The sequence below is a fragment of the Aquarana catesbeiana genome, linkage group LG12, assembly GCF_042186555.1.
Source record: "Aquarana catesbeiana isolate 2022-GZ linkage group LG12, ASM4218655v1, whole genome shotgun sequence".
In the NCBI taxonomy this organism is placed as follows: Eukaryota; Metazoa; Chordata; class Amphibia; order Anura; family Ranidae; genus Aquarana; species Aquarana catesbeiana.
In genome coordinates this window covers 15,262,515-15,280,479 of record NC_133335.1, presented here as the reverse complement: position 1 = coordinate 15,280,479, position 17,965 = coordinate 15,262,515, and the positions used below count along the sequence as shown (strand labels likewise).

The window sequence follows — 17,965 nt, the reverse complement described above, 5'->3', positions numbered from 1 at the left end:
GGCTACAAGGAATACTATATTAGGGGTTAAGTAGAGGGAGAGAGGAACATCTCTAATGGGTTCAAATGACAGTTTCTGAAGTGCAGAGAGAACAAGATTCAGATCCAACAAAGTCACATCGGAACAAACAGAGGAAGAGACTTCCTTTACAATGGTCTTAAACAAGCAGTGAGAGGGCAATGGTCTCAGACAAAATAGCACAGGGCAAAACCTTAGTACTTAGCAAATCTTAAAATTGCACATTTGCAAACCTTAGCGCATCTCAGCACTTAGATGCTAGGAGCCAAACGCTAGTCCAGACTGTAAGGAGGAGAGGATGCATCACCACAGAGAAACTCTTAGAGTGGATGCCCCAAGGCTCACTCCAAGTGAAGTATGCCTTATATATCTTACAATAGACCTTTGTGAGAAGTAGATTCACAAGTAGACTCTAGCGTTTAACATCAAGGAATTACAGATTCAAAGATGCCCCTGTCTTCCAGAACCTGGTCTTCAACAGCAACCATGAGGCAGAAAGGTAAATCAGTCCTAGAAAACAGAAGATTTGACAATCTTGTTGGACCACAGAGTCTTGTAAGTCTTGTCTGAGTACCTCATTTGCTTGGGTCAATAAGGGGTAATGAAGTTAACCAGAATGCCCTTAATCTGGATATGTAGACACAGAAGAAGTTTCAGAGGAGGAAAAGCACAGGCTGTACTGATCCCATGGAGTCACCAGGGCATACACTGTATCTGCGAGAGGATCACTGTACTTAGAGACAAGCAAAAAGTTCTGCCCAGGACAGGATACAATCTACATTGGTTACCACAGAGCGACTTTTAATTCTACTTTTATGGATGGCGTCACTGTCCAATTGAATGCAGATCAGAGGACTCTCCAGCAGGGTGGTCTTGTGCTGCACAGGCAGCCAAATGACCTAAAGCTCCAGGAAGTGGATCAGGACAAAGTCCCCTAAATCCAGCTTGTACATCCAGTCAAGCTGGATTTGAAAATCCAGCTTAACATCTAGTCAAGCTGGATTTGAAAGTTGAACTCTAAAAAGCCAGACTAAGTATGGCCTTGCCACATAGGTGCAATCGAAGAGACAAGCTCTAAAAGTGATGTGAAGAAAAGCGTTGGATTGAAGAAAAAGAGTCTTCACAAAAAAAATGTAGTTTGGCTTTTACACAGCAGAGCTGAAAAATTGTTGATCCCCTTAGAACAGTGATGGTGAACCTTGGCACTCCAGATGTTTTGAAACTACATTTCCCATGATGTTAATGCACTCTGCAGTGTAGTGGAGCATCATGGGAAATGTAGTTCCAAAACATCTGGGGTGCCAAGGTTCACCATCACTGCCCTAGGACACTAGCAAATAATGGAGCATTGCTGGTTGTCGGAAGGGTTATCCTGTGCTGGCCCACAATGTTTGTTTGCCAGCTAATCCTCATGTATGTGTCAGTTTACCGTGAAGGTGAGTGACTTTGTTCCTTAATGGACAAAAAAGAAAAAGCACTTGTGCTATTTTTGGCCAACCTAGAGCAATTACATCTGTGCGTTGTGGTACACTGGTTTACATTCTCTTTATACTTTGGGGTGTTTTTCAGAATTAATGGCAACACATGGCTAGGCAGCTTTGTCAAGGGGATCAGTCCTAAAGTATAGATGCTCTTTAAACTCTACTTGACCAATTACTAGAACATTTGCCAGGCTGTGAGGAGATTCTTAAATCCTAAATCCTAAATTGTTTCCTAAAAAAGGAAACAATGTGGGGAATGCTACAGAAGCAGCTTCATAAAAGTGGCTATTTATGCGTTTTTTTTTCTTCAATATGGAGGTCAACACTGTGCAGATATACAGTACTAGACTAATACAGGTGTAGGCAGGTGCAGTCTACTTTCTCTACTGCAGGTGGCGCTGATCGCAGTGGCATTGCAGGGGGAGAGGAAGTTGAGAGGAACTCTTCCTCAATGGTTTCCTGGGTCACTGGGGAAGCTATCCGAATGGATCCTGCCACCTCAAGTGAGATTCTAGCAGCCATCTTCAGTCAGGCAGGGCCTATTTAAGGCTCTGGCTCCCAGGCTTGGTGTGCATTTCACGTGTGGGTAGTGTAGGGACAGGTTACCCATCTGACAGGGACAGCGATTAGCGGCAGGGAGAAGTTCCAGACGAGTAGGGAAATGATAGGGACAGGTCATCCTTTTGGAGACCTCCCCATTTAGGTCTGGACCAGTCAGGCCGCATTCCACCCCTTAAGGACAGACATTGTTGGGACATCTGAGACTTGCTATGCTACACATTGCTGTTGCTTGCTGTGAGTGTTCCTGATCGGATGCGTTACTGTCAAGTTTGTTGTGAACTACTGGAATATGCATTAATACAAGTTGTGTTCTCTGGAACTGGAGACTGTGTAATTACTGCTGCCACACCACGCTGCACCTCCCCACACAGTTATTGGATGATCTGTTTATAAAGTAATAATTGATGGAACTTCTCACCTTTCCTTCCACGCCCACCCCGCAGTCAGCTTCCTGGATCATGCTCACATCATTCCCTCCATCACCTGAAACCAAAAGAGAAGGAGAAACATTTGTTGGTTATTCATAGAACTGAGCTACAGTTGCTTCAAATCTAACTAACTGTTATGGATCTGGTCTATGAGAAAACAGAGAAAAACGGTCATCCAGAGTCCTTATTTCTTTTTCTGCAAGGATACGATCATGCCACAATCTAAAAAAATTCGAGAACAGATTAGAAACAAAAAAGATTGAACATGTATCGGTCTAGGAACGGTTTCAAAGCCATTTCTAAGGCTTTGGAACTCCAGTGAACCACGGGGAGAGCCATTATCAACAAATGGAGATCACTTGGAACAGTGGTAAACCTTTCCAGGAGTGGCCGGCCTACAAAAATTACTCCAAGAGCATGACAACGACTCATCCAGGAGGTCATAAAAGAACCCAGAACATCTAAAGAACTGCAGGCCTCACTTGCCTCAGGTAAAATTAGTGTTCATGATTCAACAATAAGAAAGAGACTGGGCAAAAATGGCATCCATGGGAGAGTTCCAAGGCCAAAGTCACTGCTGACCAAAAAGAACACAAAGGCTCATCTCACATTTACCAAAAAAAATCTTGATTACCCCCAAGACTTTTAGGCAAATATTCTGTGGACTGATGAGACAAAACTTTTTGGAAGGTGTGCATCCCGTTACATCTGGCATAAAACTAATACAGCATTTCATACCAAGAACATCAAGAACATGGTGGTGGTATCATGATGGTCTGGGGCTGCTTTGCAGCTTCAGGACCTAGACGCCTTACCATAATTGATGGAACCATTAATTCTGAGCTCTACCAGAAAATCCTAAAGGAGAATGTCCGGCCATCAGTTTGTGACCTCAAGCTCAAGTGCACTTGGGTTATGCAGCAGGACAATGATCCCAAAACACAACAGCAAGTCCATCTCCACATGGTTCAAACAAAGCAAAAGGTTTTGGAGTGGCCTAGTCAAAGCCCGGCCTTAAATCCAATTGAAATGCTTTATCTTACACAGGCCGTTCATGCTGGAAAACCCTCCAATGTGGCTGGATTAAAACAATTCTGCAAAGAGTGGGCCAAAATTGCTCCACATCAATGTGAAAGACTCATTGCCAGTTATCGCAAACGCTTGATTGCAGTTGCCGTTAAGGGTGGCACAACCAGTTATTAGGTTTAGGGGCAATTACTTTTTCACATAAGGCCAGGCAGGTTTGGACAGCTTTTTTGCCTTAATAAATGAAACCATCATTTAAAAACTGCATTTTGTATTTACTCGGGTCATCTTTGCGTAATGATCTGATGATTTTGATGATCTGAGTCATTTAGGCTTTTCACACAACTGTACATGTATCTTTAACCTCCTTTTCCTTGTGTGTGCAGAGAGGGTTTTGGGTAGAAGATTGCCTTCTCGAGTGGAGTTAAGAGCTCTCAAAAAGATTGGAGGAAATAAAGGGAAAACAAATTGGATTGTATCAGATATTTTAAGGCTTTAAACCTTCACTGGAGTTCCTCCTTAAGGGCCACAGCTTACTATACAGTAACATGGAGCTAAATTTTGATCATAGTGAAAAGTTTAAATCTGAACTCCAGACAAAAATTTTAGGATATACATATACAAGTGCATCTGTACCTTTTAACATTTTCTAGGCGTTACAATGCTCAGACCCCATTGTCAGTCAGAAGCCCAGCCTTCTTTGTTGTATGAAAAGCTTTCCACTCCCCTTAAATCCTGATCATTAGACCGGTGGCCACTACGCCCTCTATCCCCCTGGCTACCAGTCTTGTACATTCCCCACTGTAGTTCTTCGTAAATGGAGAGTGATTACTTCCGCACTTACCTGGGAGTCTCGGATGCTGGTCTGATCTGCCCACTGTGCTGCATAGTTAGATTGATAGACCAGGAATCCGATTTGCTGCACACATGCCCACAATCCCACCAAATCCCAGGGCATGATGGGATTTGTAGTCTTAGTGAAAGACGTCAAACACCAAGTTTTTTTTTTCCTGTTCAACCCAGCGGGCTGAATGAAGAAACACCTGAGAGGTCACCTTCCTAAGCATTGCTAGTGTGGCGATCGTCCCCCCCCCCCCCGCTGAGCTATTGAGTTCTGACAGGGGACTCCAATGAAAGGACCGGAGATTGTGAATCCGGCAGGAAGACCGGGTATGCAATGCATACTAGCACATTAGGACATTGCCTTGCAGGAGTACATTTTAGAAGGGCCAAAGCTTTTTAGGGCTCTACTTCTCCTGTGGGTCACAGAAGTTCACTTAGTTCTATGTTCTTGTGACCCATATTCAGCCAACAGCGGGCTAAAGTCCACGGTTGATTGACATCAGTCAGTCACTGCAGACTCTGGAGGGACTTTTATAAGACAGGATCAACCCAGACACCTGAGCTGCAGCTGCCTCAGCCCCTCAGTGCACTGCTGAGAGCCTGAGCTGCTCCAAGAAGAGCTGGAGGGGCAGAGCAAAGAGCCCTAGTCACTGGCTCTCTGCTCACTGAAGACTGAGCAATCAGCGGTCATTGACCGCTCAGTTCTCAGGCTTAGAGGCGAAGGGGGACAGATGCAGCATCGTAGCGAAGCTGTATCCACCTAGGTGAATTTGTATGTTTTTTTTGTTTTTTTTAAACTGCCAGTTTTATTGGTTTTCAACATTTTCCAACAGAAAATACAAGAAGGCACTAATTGTAGAAAAACAGACCTGGCACGGTGTCTACATACAGCGGTAAAACTCGGTTAAGACATGTAAAGACATGTAAAGCCAAAGACAGTATATGGCAACATCAGATCGATTGAGTATGACTCAGAACTTCTGTGTTACAACGAAGTCTAAACTGCAAAAGTGCGTGTTGGCGAATAGAGGAGAAGGGTAATACAGTAAGCAGATTAGGGGAAATCAAGGAAGCAAGAGAGAAAGGAAAAAGTTAGAGAAGAGTAGAAGGAAAAAATAGTAGTAGAGGACATCCACCCGCCACAGGAACTCTTCACTGCCCGGGATCACCAACCACAGGCCACCCCCGAGACAAAGGTTCATTAGGTTATAGGGGCCTCCAACAGATCCCACAGCTCCCAAACCCGGTTATGTGTATCAAGGGTGTTATTTAAAGGAAGCTGTCTAATATTCCATCCGTTTCACATCTCTGATCCTGGAGTGCAGGTCAAACAAAGAGGGGGGTTCCCTCCTTTTCCATTTCAGGGCTACCAAACATTGTGCACCAGTTAACACCTGGGCCAGGAGCTTTTTAGACAATTTAGAAAAAGAGGAAGGTGGGAGGCCCAAGAGGAAAGTTTTAGGGTTGAACAGCACCCAGGAACCAAAGATGGAGTGGAGTAAGGAGTGTACCGTCCGCCAGTAGGGGATGATCAGAGGGCAGGTCCAATAGATATGATATAGTGTCCCAACCTCTTTACTACAGTGCCAACATCGACGATCGGCAGAGGGGTATATGGAGTGGAGCAGGTCAGGGGTTTGGTACCAGTGGAATAAAATCTTGTATTGGTTTTCTTTGTACAATGTACAAATAGAGCTCTTAGGAGCCTGCAACCATATAAGCTGCAACGTCTTCAGGGGTATATCCTCACCCAAGGCCTGCTCCCACTTGCGCATATAAGCATGCCGAGGCCCGGTTGGCGACAGGTCCTTGGTCAGGAGCTGGTAGGTGCACGAAATCACACCCTTAGGGGACGAGCCCTCTAAACAGATTCTCAAACTCGGTTAAAGGGGAGAATTGGAGGTTCGTTACCAGAGATTGCGTAAAGTGACGGATTTGTAGGTAGCTAAAAAAGGCCCGTCTGGGCAAGTCATAAGCATCCCTCAGATCTTGGATGGACCGCAAGGTTCTGGTATCCACCAATTGACCGTAATGAAATAAGGCCCTGTCCATCAAGAAGTGGGACATCTGCAAGGTCAAACTGTCCGGGACATTGGGTGTGAACAATGTTTATTTTTTTTAATCCCATACTTCTCTTTTAATGTACATCTAATGCCAACAAAAACTCAGTTTTGTTTTTTGTTCTTCATAGTCTCATTTGGTAGTTTTCCCTTCAATTTCTCTCCTGTAGACACATCAGGCTGTCTGAAGGTACAATACAGACTGCCACTCATTTATAAGACACACATGCTTTATAAAATAAGGAAAACAAAATGTTTTATAATTATGCTGCATGTCTCTGTATAATTCCCCTGGTTGCTATAGGCAACATGAAAAATACCTCTGTCAGACACTTTTGGTTCCAAAGCTCACAGTGAGGTGCAGGTGTGGTAGGTGTGCAGGACCACAATGTGGCCCTTCTTCACAGATATGAAATGTGGGGAATTTCTCATGATGAAGAGACAGTCATTGCTGGAGAAGCTTCACAGGAAAACATCTTGTGGTTCTGCTTAATACAGGTGCAAAACCTCTACAATCGCAAGTGTCACGTATTGTGCTGTCTCAGTAATACCCTTTATTTTCCACCCACAAAACAAACAAGATATAATCTGAGAAAAAACTGCAGCACCTCAGATTAGAACAGAGATAAAATTGTAAATGTGACAGCATAGAAGAATAATCCATCAATCTCAGAGTATCATAAACCTGGATCAAATGTCTACGGGTCACTTTATCACTGAGCTCCACGGTGTAGAAAATGCTGGGGATTTCTCAGAATTTTCAGAAGTAGACCAGCAAAATACCTATACAATGACTTACCCTTTCAGCCAGTTGCCAGCCCCAACATGAGATGGGATGGTTCTCAGCATTATCATCAACTCTAATCACTGAGACATGTCACTCCTGACATTCCGTCTGGAAATTGCTCAGCAGGGTGTGTTTGGTGGTGGTGGTGGAGGTGATGGACATTTTGGGTTTGTATATCAAGTATTTTAATTGCTTCTACTGTTAAAGCAGACTGAAAGTGAATAGCTCAGAGGATACCAGCAGCGACCAGAGCATCGTAGATCCAAGTTCATATTCCATAGACTCAAGCCTGAATCCCTGAGGGAAATCTTGGGAGGCCATGAACAACCCACCGGTCTGCTCTAGTCTCAGGTCCCCACGGCATGTATGGGCATTATTTGGGTTGTGGACCTCCCCCACTCTAGGCTTTGTTAGCAGGGCAGGCCATTCAGAATGTGGCACATAAGAATACTGCCTCATATCCTGAGTGGTTGCAACAGGTCTGTTTCTAGACAGAGGGGCCAGCCCTGCTGTAATGGGTGATGCTACTTCACAATTTCCCAATAGTTTTGGGGCATTGTTTCTGTACATTCTGAGGGTACCAACGTCTGGAATCCTGTTACGCTATGATTATAGGGTGTGTAGTGCTTCGTCATTGGAGTCCTCCTTAGCCTGCCAGGTCTCTATTACATGCTCGTTTTTGTGGCCACACTCATTTAGTTCATCATGGGTTATGACCGCAGAAGCTCTAAGCATTCTCCTATGCTTTCCAGTCCAGAGTCTATTGCTGATCTTCCCGCAGCCTTAGAGGTAGCCAGGTAATTGGTCACAGTGACTATTTCTGACTCTGACACTCAGCCATTTCCTGACACGTTTACCCTTTGGAAAATTGCAGTCATCTGCTATTGACTCAGCCTGCTGTCTCCAGTCTCAGGTCTTTTAGAGCACCTCCAGCTGCAAAGAACTTCCCATTACACCAGCTCTTAATGGCTGTCCTGTAAAAAGGGACTGGAAGCACCCTTATGGATCTTGGAGATACCCTGATTATTTACTGGATTTATTCTGGATTTGGGACTTTTTGATGAACAGTGGTCTGTGACCACTGTGGCTCTGCCAATGTGATTCACCTTGATAAGAAAACCACTAGGTTCGTATTGGGTGTCCTCACACTCAAGTGAGATCTTTAAGATCTAGTTTTTGCTAGTGGGCCCTACCCTCTGCCCTAATGTGACTGTGAACTTCGTTTGCCAAACTGTGGCAGAATGGTCTAAAACCCTCAAAAGGATCTCTCCCCTACAGCAGTGAATTATTTCCAGTTTGAGTGTGTACATCAGATGTCATGCTTCAGCTGTGATGACCTCCTAGAAGCATCTCAGCTGGTCTCTCGTATGGGTTTAATGCGCATACAAATGCACAGGGTAATATGGTTAAAGTGCTGCATCAAAGAAGTGTCTGGACCATCTGTTCTTTAAAGAACAACATCTTTATGATCCTCCCCTTGATATTATCACCAGGGATATCATTGGACAGCAGAAGGTCCAGCATAAGAAGTCTTGAGAAAGGTCGGCTAAGTCCCCCTCTTTTCTTCCTCTTACTCCTGGAGCAGGCACAACCAGACTTTCCAGACCTGCATCTCAGGCCACCTGCAATGTCCAGAGTAGGAAACCTGCTAGAAGTCTAACACAAAGTTTCACCCCCGCGTTTGTAGGGGGGGTGGGGGGGTTATTTTTTATGTCCTTGAGTAGCTTGTCCTTTAGGTGCAAAAAGTGCCCCTTTCAGGATCATAGGCTGAACCCTCAACAAAAGTGCTTCCTTCGTTCCTCACCTTCACCCTTTCTGTTTTCAGACAAACAAACCTATGTTTGTCCCCTTGAGATCTCCTGCAGCCAATGATCTTGCCCTAGCTCTTTTACCGGTTTTCTATTAGGAACTGCATCACAACTTGATTTCAGGTCTTTCTCACCGTGAAAATGCTGATCCCTTCTGGGAAATGCAAGCCCAACAGTCTTGTGTTGGTATTAGATCTACTATACCCTTGTCCCTTTCCACAGGGACCCTCTGACCTTTGTTTTCAGTCAGGATGTTTACTTATGGTTTACTGTTCTCCTGGTAACAGTAAAACCAGAACAGTAAAACAGTGAATATGTTCTGTGCCCCTCGATGGACTTCAACAAAAGGATTTAATGGAGAGTAAAGAAATCCTATTTTTTACGATGTGTATCTTCTGTCATGCAAGAAACAAAGGGCTGCCATTTCTGGTCTCCTTTTAAAAAGGTTTGTTGCCTGGCATTCATGCCAACTTTGTGGTTTCAATACTTCTAGTCACTACCCAGAAAAAAAATACAGATTGGAAATTTATGGAGACTTGGAAAGCTCCAGAGACGCGACCAGCTAAAATTTTCAGAAGCACCTTAGCAACACATTCCTCTCATGGCAATTCTCTTTTATGATACTTGAACTCCAATGATGTAAACAAGACAGCAGAAAAGATTGCAATAATCACTGGATATTCTCAGGGGTGACAAGCACAACAGATCCATACCCACAGCGCAGGTCAGCTTCCCTGTCCTTTCTTGCAGCAGCCGCACAATCTGAGCCTTCTGGGTGGGAGCACAGCGGCAACAAACCACAGCAGGGCATTGACAAGCCAGTTCCATGAATTCATATTCATAATACTTCAGACACACCTGCAGGACAGACAGAATACGAATTAGGACTAATACAGTGGAGGGGAAAAAAGTATTTGATCCCCTGCTCATTTTGTATGTTTGCCCACTGAAAGATCGGTCTATAATTTTAATGGTAGGTTTATTTTAAAACATCTAGAAAAACGCCTTTCAAAAAAAGTTATGAAATCGATTTGCATTTTAATGGGTGAAATAAGTATTTTGATTCCCTATCAACAAGATTTCTGGCTCCCAGGTGTCATCTATACAGGTAACGGGCTGAGATTAGGAGCACTCTCTTAAAAGGGAGTGCTCCTAATCTCAGCTCGTTACCTGTATAAAACACACCTGTCCACAGAAGCAATCAATCGATCAGATTCCTAATCTCTCCACCATGGCCAAGACCAAAGAGCTGTCCAAGGATGTCAGGGACAAGATTGTAGACCTACACAAGGCTGGAATGGGCTTCAAGACCATCGCCAAGCAACTTGGTGAGAGGGTGACAGCAGTTGGTGCGATTAGAAACACAAAATAACTGTCAATCTCCCTCGGTCTGGGGCTCCATGCAAGATCTCACCTCGTGGAGTTTTAATGATCACGAGAACGGTGAGGAATCAGCCCAGAACTACACGGGAGAATCTTGTCAATGATCTCAAGGCAGCTGGGACCATAGTCACCAAGAAAACAATTGGTAACACTATGCCGTGAAGGACCGAAATCCTGCAGCACCCGCAAGATCCCCCTTCTCAAGAAAGCACATGTACAGGCCCGTCTGAAGTTTGCTAATGAACATCTGACTCAGAGGAGAACTGGGTGAAAGTGTTGTGGTCAGAGGAGACCAAAATCGAGCTCTTTGGCATCAACTCGCCGTGTTTGGAGGAGGAGGAATGACCCCAAAAAACACCACCCCCACCGTCAAACATGGAGGTGGAAAAATTATGGTTTGGGGTTGTTTTTCTGCTAAGGGAACAGGACAACTTCACCGCATCAAAAAGAGACAATGGATGAGGCCTTCTTTCCCTCAGCCAGGGCATTGAAAATGGGTCGTGGATGGGCATTTCAGCATGACAGTGACCTAAAACACATGGCCAAGGCAACAAAGAAGTGACTCAAGAAGCACATGAAGGTCCTAGCCTGTCTCCAGACCTTAATCCCATAGAAAATATGTGGAGGGAGCTGAAGGTTCACATTACCAAATGTCAGCCTCGAAACATTAATGACTTGGAGAGAATCTGCAAAAAGGAGTGGGACAAAATCCCTCCTGAGATGTGTGGTGGCCAACTACAAGAAACATCTAGCCCCTGTTTAATTGCCATCAAGGGTTTTGGCACCAAGTACCAAGTCATATTTTGCGAAGGGGTTAAATACTTATTTCACTCATTAAAATGTATATCAATTTATTACTTTTTATAAATGTGTTTTTCTGGATATTTTTGTTGTTATTCTGTCTCTCACTGTTAAAATAAACTTACTATGAAAATTATAGACTGATCATTTCTTTGTCAGTGGGCAAACGTACAAAATCAGCAGGGGGATCAAATACTGTTTCCCCTCGCTGTAGCCACGTTACAAATTTCTTTAAGTGGGGTACACTCTGAGAAAATCGGACAAACGATCCACAATGATGTAACCAACAATTTTCTATTTGATTATGTCTGTAGGATTACTGTACACATAAAGAGAAAAGTCAGACATTGTGTTCACGTACGATACACATTTTCTAGCTCGCACCTTCGTTTTTCTTATTCCCAAAATTCAGAATCGGCTGCCGAAAGCACTATTTTTCTTTTGATTTTCTTATAGTGTGTACCCAGCTTTAGATTTATCAGCAGACATGCAGTGTGAGGACCTACCTAACCAATCTACTCGATTTACATGGATACAGGGAGGGCTCTCACACAACATAGCTGATATGTTGGAAAATCTGACATTCAAAAATGCTCATTACTACACCTCTACATGTTTATACTCAGGACGGTCATGAATTGTGCTTTAAACCAGGCTGTGCATTTCTAAGCTTACTTTTTAAAGTTGCTGAAAAAAAAAAAAAATTCAAAAGTTTGTAGAATCTTCACTCCATTGCCAAGCTATGCTACCTAAAAGATATACATTGGCTGCCACTCAGTCACTGAATTACCGTATTTATCGGCGTATAACACGCGCCGGCGTATAACACGCACCCCAAGTTTAGGAGAGAATTTTAAGGAAAAAAACTTTTAGGAGGGAAGTTTAAGGAAAAGAAACTTACATTAAAATGCCCATCAATGCAGCCTCATCAGTGTTCATCTGCAGCCTTTTCAGTGTCATTGCAGCCTTTTCAGTGTCAGTGCAGCCTTGTCAGTGCAGCTTTGCCCCAGTGCAGCCTTGTCAGTGCAGCTTTGCCCCAGTGCAGCCTTGTCAGTGCAGCTTTGCCCCAGTGCAGCCTTGTCAATGCAGCCTTGTCCCCAGTGCAGCCTTATCAATGCAGCCTTGTCCCCAGTGCAGCCTTGTCCCTGCAGCCTTGTCCCCAGTGCAGCCTAGTGTCCATGCCTCCTGCCGCTGCCGCCGCCGCCATACACATAGAAGTAGTTTTAAATATGGCGCCGCGGAGTTCGGAGAGACTCGGCGCCGGCGGAAGTGAACGAACGCCGCCGAGATACACATAGCCGAGGGTTCTCGGCTCTTTCCGGCGCCGCTCACGGTCCCGCCCAGTCCCGCCCTATGATGGACATAACACAGGTCCAATGGCGGGACTGGGCGTGACAGTGAGCGGCGCTGGAAAGAGCCGAATACACCCGACTATGTGTATCTCGGCTCTGTGATTTCGGCGGCGCTCGTTCAGCACCGCCGAGTCCTTCCGAAGTCCGCGGCACCATATTTGAAACTACTCGCTATGTAAATGTCGGCGGCGATCGCCGACATTCACATAGCGATAGCGGGGATCGGCGTATAACACGCACCCACGACTTTCCCCTGATTTTAAGGGGAAAAAAGTGCGTGTTATACGCCGATAAATACGGTAAATTCAAGATACTAACTATAACCTACAAAGCCATCCACAACCTGGCAACCAGCTACATCTCTAACCTAGTCTCAAAATACCAACCTAATCCTTCTCTCCGCTCCTCCCAACACCTCCTGCCCTCAAACTCCCTTGTCACCTCATCCCATGCTCGCCTTCAGGACTTCTCCAGAGCCTCTCCCATCCTCTGGAATGCTCTACCCCAATCCGCCCGATTTTCTCCTACTTTATCCACTTTCAGATGATCCCTGAAAACTCATCTCTTCAGAGAAGCCTATCTGACCCCCACCTAACAACTGTACATTTATCTTCTCAATCAGCACATCCCCCACAGTTATTACCTCTTGTATGTCTTGACCTTCCCTCTTAGATTGTAAGCTCTAAGGAGCAGGGCCCTCTGATTCCTACTGTATTAAAGTGTATTGTATTTGTACTGTCTACCCTCAAGTTGTAAAGCGCTACGTAAACTGTTGGCGCTATATAAATCCTGTATAATAATAATAATTAATAAAAGATATACACAAGTCCGAGTGCATCAGATAACTGCATCCTCTGTGGTTCCCCCTATTAGACATGTGCAATTTGTTTTGTTCCGAATTAGTTTTTTAACAAATTTCAACAAATTCGTTAATTCGAAAATATCCGAATTAACGAAAACCCGTTTAACGAATTTTTCTGAATATTCGTAAATTTGAAAATTCGTAAATTCATACATTCGTAACTTAACTATAACTAACTATTAAATTATAGGTATTGGAATTTCCTTTCAAATTTGGCTGTTAGTAAACATAACAAATACAAAGTTATCCAAAGTTACGAATTATCCGAAATAACGAATGCCGTATCTAAAGGAATGGAACGCAATGAATTCATATTAAATAACAATAATAATAAATAATAATAATAATAATAATAATAATACAAACGTTTTATTATTATTATTATTATTATTATTAATTTGTTCCGTTCCATTTGTTTAGATGCAGCATTCGTTATTTCGGATAATTTGTAGCTTTGCATAAATTCGTATTTGTTACGTTCACTAACAGCCAAGTTTGAAAGGAAATTCAGATACCTATATTTTAATAGTTAGTTATTTCAGATTTTCGGGTTTTCGTATTTTCGAAATTTCAGATTATTTTTTCAGATTTTCGGGTTTTCGTATTTTCGAAATTTCAAATTATTTTTTCAGATTTTCGTATTTTCGAATTTCAAATTTCCGAATTTTCTAATGTACGAATGTACGAATCTTCTAATGTACATATGTACGAAGTTTCAAATTTACGAATGTACGAATTTTCTAATGTACGAAGTTTCAAATTTACGAATGTACGAATTTTCTAATGTACGAATTTTCTAATGTACGAATTTTCTAATGTACGAATTTTCGAATTTACGAATTTATGAATTTAATAATGTACGAATTTACAAATATACGAATTGCAATCATAACGAATGACCCAAAAAACGAAAAAAAACCCCAAAAAAACAAATGAAACGAAAACAAACATTTTTTGGCAGTGCACATCTATCCCGCTATGTTATTAGTGTCTCGTAGTGGTGTTGTTGGCAAGAGAACCACATAAAATAAAAATAAACTGTCTCCTTTAAAAGGGGCTTTTTAGAACACATCCTGTATAAATACCTCCAAGGAGTCCCCAGATATAACCAAGGCGCAGTCGTGCTTTCTCCTAAATGCATTTAGCTCCAAGTGGGCTTCTCCTCGGTTAGTTACCTACAGTAGTACACAAAGTACATATTTGTTAGATCTCAGGCTACAGTCACTCTCTATAATCCTTCCATATCCTGTGTCCTTTCCTGGGATACTCACAGACCGAAATATATGTATGTCCTGGTTTCTGGTCACCAAATGTGCATTCTTCGCTGTGCAGGTTGCAGTCTCTAACTTATCCCCAGTCAGCATCCAGACCTGAAGGCAACAACAAAAAAAATCTGTTAAAAAGGTGGAGCTGGGATTTGCACATTAAAACCGTAAAATATAATGAAGGTTTTAGATCATGCTTTACAACATCCTGCTACAGATGTAAATTAGGCTTAGGTTATTTGAATATATTGTTAACTGACACTTCCCAGATGCACAAACTCACCTACCCTTTCCTTGACTGCTGCTTAGATGGTTACTTGTTGATATAGGCCAGTGATGGAGAACCTTGGCACCCCAGATGTATTGGAGCTACATTTCCCATGATGCTCATGCACTCTGCAGTGTAGTTGGTCATCATGGGAAATGTAGTTCCAAAACATCTGGGGTGCCAAGGTCCTCCATCACTGATATAGGTGTTCACGTGACTTACTTTTCTTCTTCCCATATGGCAGCACTGGTGTTTGTTAGATTTGGTGCAGTGTTTGCAGTCAATATAAACATGTAAGCCCTCACAGCACTATGACCAATCACTTTATTTGCATACCTTCATGCCAGCATTTCGTAAAGTCTCCAGAGTAGGGCGGACATCAGCTTGCAGTTGGTCTTCTACTCCGGTCAGACACAGCAGTTCCATTTCCATTTCCAGGCTCTCTATCACGGTGGCCACTTTCAGTGAGCGGTCATGAACACTAAGTTTCGCCTGAACATAACGTGCCTGAGCAAAAAATACAAAATAAAAAAGAAACCTTGAGATCAGATTTATAAATCCATCACTGATAAAATTGACCAACCCGAGACTTAAGCCTGGTACACACCATTCGTTTTTATTCATTCAACCCAGTGGGGCCTACAGTTTTCTTTCCCAGGGTTTATAAACTAGGGCTTTGAACACTGCCCAGGTAAAAATCTATACAGACACAATTGAAGATGACGGTTAGGTGAGGACTTGTTATCTTAAAGCAGGGGTCTCCAAACTTTCCAAAGAGCCAGTTTACCGTCCTTAAGACTTTAGGGGGGCCGGACTGTGGCTAGTGGGGGTAGAAAAAGAAGAATAGTGCCCCATCGGTGGTGTCCGTGGCAGGAACGGTGACCCATCGGTGGTGTCCGTGGCAGGAACGGTGACCCATCGGTGGTGTCCGTGGCAGGAACGGCGACCCATCGGTGGTGTCCGTGGCAGGAACGGCGACCCATCGGTGGTGTCCGTGGCAGGAACGGCGACCCATCGGTGGTGTCCGTGGCAGGAACGGCGACCCATCGGTGGTGTCCGTGGCAGGAACGGCGACCCATCGGTGGTGTCCGTGGCAGGAACGGCGACCCATCGGTGGTGTCCGTGGCAGGAACGGCGACCCATCGGTGGTGTCCGTGGCAGGAACGGCGACCCATCGGTGGTGTCCGTGGCAGGAACGGCGACCCATCGGTGGTGTCCGTGGCAGGAACGGCGACCCATCGGTGGTGTCCGTGGCAGGAACGGCGACCCATCGGTGGTGTCCGTGGCAGGAACGGCGACCCATCGGTGGTGTCCGTGGCAGGAACGGCGACCCATCGGTGGTGTCCGTGGCAGGAACGGCGACCCATCGGTGGTATCCGTGGCAGGAACGGCGACCCATCGGTGGTGTCCGTGGCAGGAACGGTGACCCATCGGTGGTGTCCGTGGGAGGAACAGTGACCCATCGGTGGTGTCCGTGGGAGGAACAGTGACCCATCGGTGGTGTCCGTGGGAGGAACAGTGACCCATCGGTGGTGTCTGTGGGAGGAACGGTGACCCATCGATGGTGTCTGTGGGAGGAACGGTGACCCATCGATGGTGTCCGTGGGAGTGGGAGTAATGGTGTCCCATTGGTGGCAATCAAAGGGCCGCATCCGGCCGTGGGCCCCAGTGTGGCGACTATTGTCTTAAAGCATATTTAAAACCAAAACATGTATCTTTGTCCCATTGGGGAGACTTCCGTTAATTTCTTGTCCTATAGACACAATAGGAAGTGAGATCTCCACAAGTATCCCATCTGAGACAGATGTTAGCACAAGCTTCCACATTGGAAGATTTCCCCTCTTTTCCTGTTCTGGTGACAATACAAATTTTGGATTTTCCTCCACATTCAGTCTTGGCGACATGGTCAATCAGGGAGGGTGACTCTGTCCAGCACAGACAAAGCAATAACACTTAACAGGTTTGTTATCCGTTCTCTACTCTTTTCAAAACTAAGAAAATTAAGTTCAGGCTTTAGAGGGGGTTGATTTACTAAAACTGGGGAGTGGAAAAGCTGGTTCAGCTCTGCAAAGAAACCAATCAGCTTCTAGCTTCAGCTTATTCAACTAAGCTTTCACATAAAACCTGGAAGCCGATTGGTTTCTACGCACAGCTGCATTCCTATGCTGTCCTAGATTGCCTATGAACAATGTGCATACATAGTCAAGCAGACATCAAAAACCATTAAAATCTCTTCGGCTGAACCTTTATTCATCCCCACATTAACGTTACACATAAAGACAGCAGATTAGAACTTTTAGTAGAACCTTATTTCTAGAGACAAGATCCGCATTAGCATTAGTCTGGCACTCTGAGCAATCTTACCTCGAAATCCTGATACTGCTCCTCTGTCAGGGACTTTTTGGCCACAACCAAGACCCGGAGCCCTTCTCGGGCCATGTTGCCGCACTGAGGAAGAAAACAGATTCAGGTCAGAAGCCAATCATTACGGCGATTGTGGTGTACCTGATACATGGCTCATGGTCTTAAAGCTGAGCTCCGGCACTTTAAAAAATGAAAAATGACCCATCATGAAGCCCATCCAATGTCTGGCTGTTGCTTCCTTGTTTAAAAACTTTTACTTTTATTAACCCCCGCACAGAGGTGTAAGCAACGAACTTCTGGTGCTGAAAACTTACAATTGTGTGGATGTCACAACCTCCCCTCCTCCAATCACAGAGCGCCTTGCATTTATTAGAGAATGCATGACAGTTTGTGAATGGCAGGGTAGTCGAGCAAGCGACCCGTAGTGCTCTCAGTACTCCCGACGGACCAGAAGTTTGGCTGAATCGTTGGCAGCAGCTTGCAGTCCTAAAATAATTATTTCTAGAACCTTTGTCCTAGAAAAGGGCAATGGTTTGCAGTTGCGCGGTTTATCAAAAAGAAATCATGGTAAGGACAGGCGGACATCCTGTCCTCCATAAAGAAGGCAGGGCCATCTTTAATATTGACTGGACCTAGGGCAAATTTTTTTTGGGCCCTC

At 44.3% G+C, this 17,965-nt stretch overlaps 1 protein-coding gene across 1 annotated transcript in view; it reads right to left on the bottom strand.

The window, feature by feature from the left end:
* The window catches only part of ATP9A (ATPase phospholipid transporting 9A (putative)), a 170,026-nt gene that overhangs the window by 38,738 nt on the left and 113,323 nt on the right, over window positions 1–17,965 (bottom strand). Inside the window, exons 17-22 of the mRNA XM_073607253.1 lie at window positions 17,308–17,391; window positions 15,280–15,450; window positions 14,682–14,780; window positions 14,496–14,585; window positions 9,726–9,870; window positions 2,479–2,543 (exon numbers count right to left, since the gene is read on the bottom strand). Of these exons, the coding sequence (XP_073463354.1) occupies window positions 2,479–2,543; window positions 9,726–9,870; window positions 14,496–14,585; window positions 14,682–14,780; window positions 15,280–15,450; window positions 17,308–17,391 (654 nt within the window). The remainder of the gene's footprint in view (window positions 1–2,478; window positions 2,544–9,725; window positions 9,871–14,495; window positions 14,586–14,681; window positions 14,781–15,279; window positions 15,451–17,307; window positions 17,392–17,965) is intronic.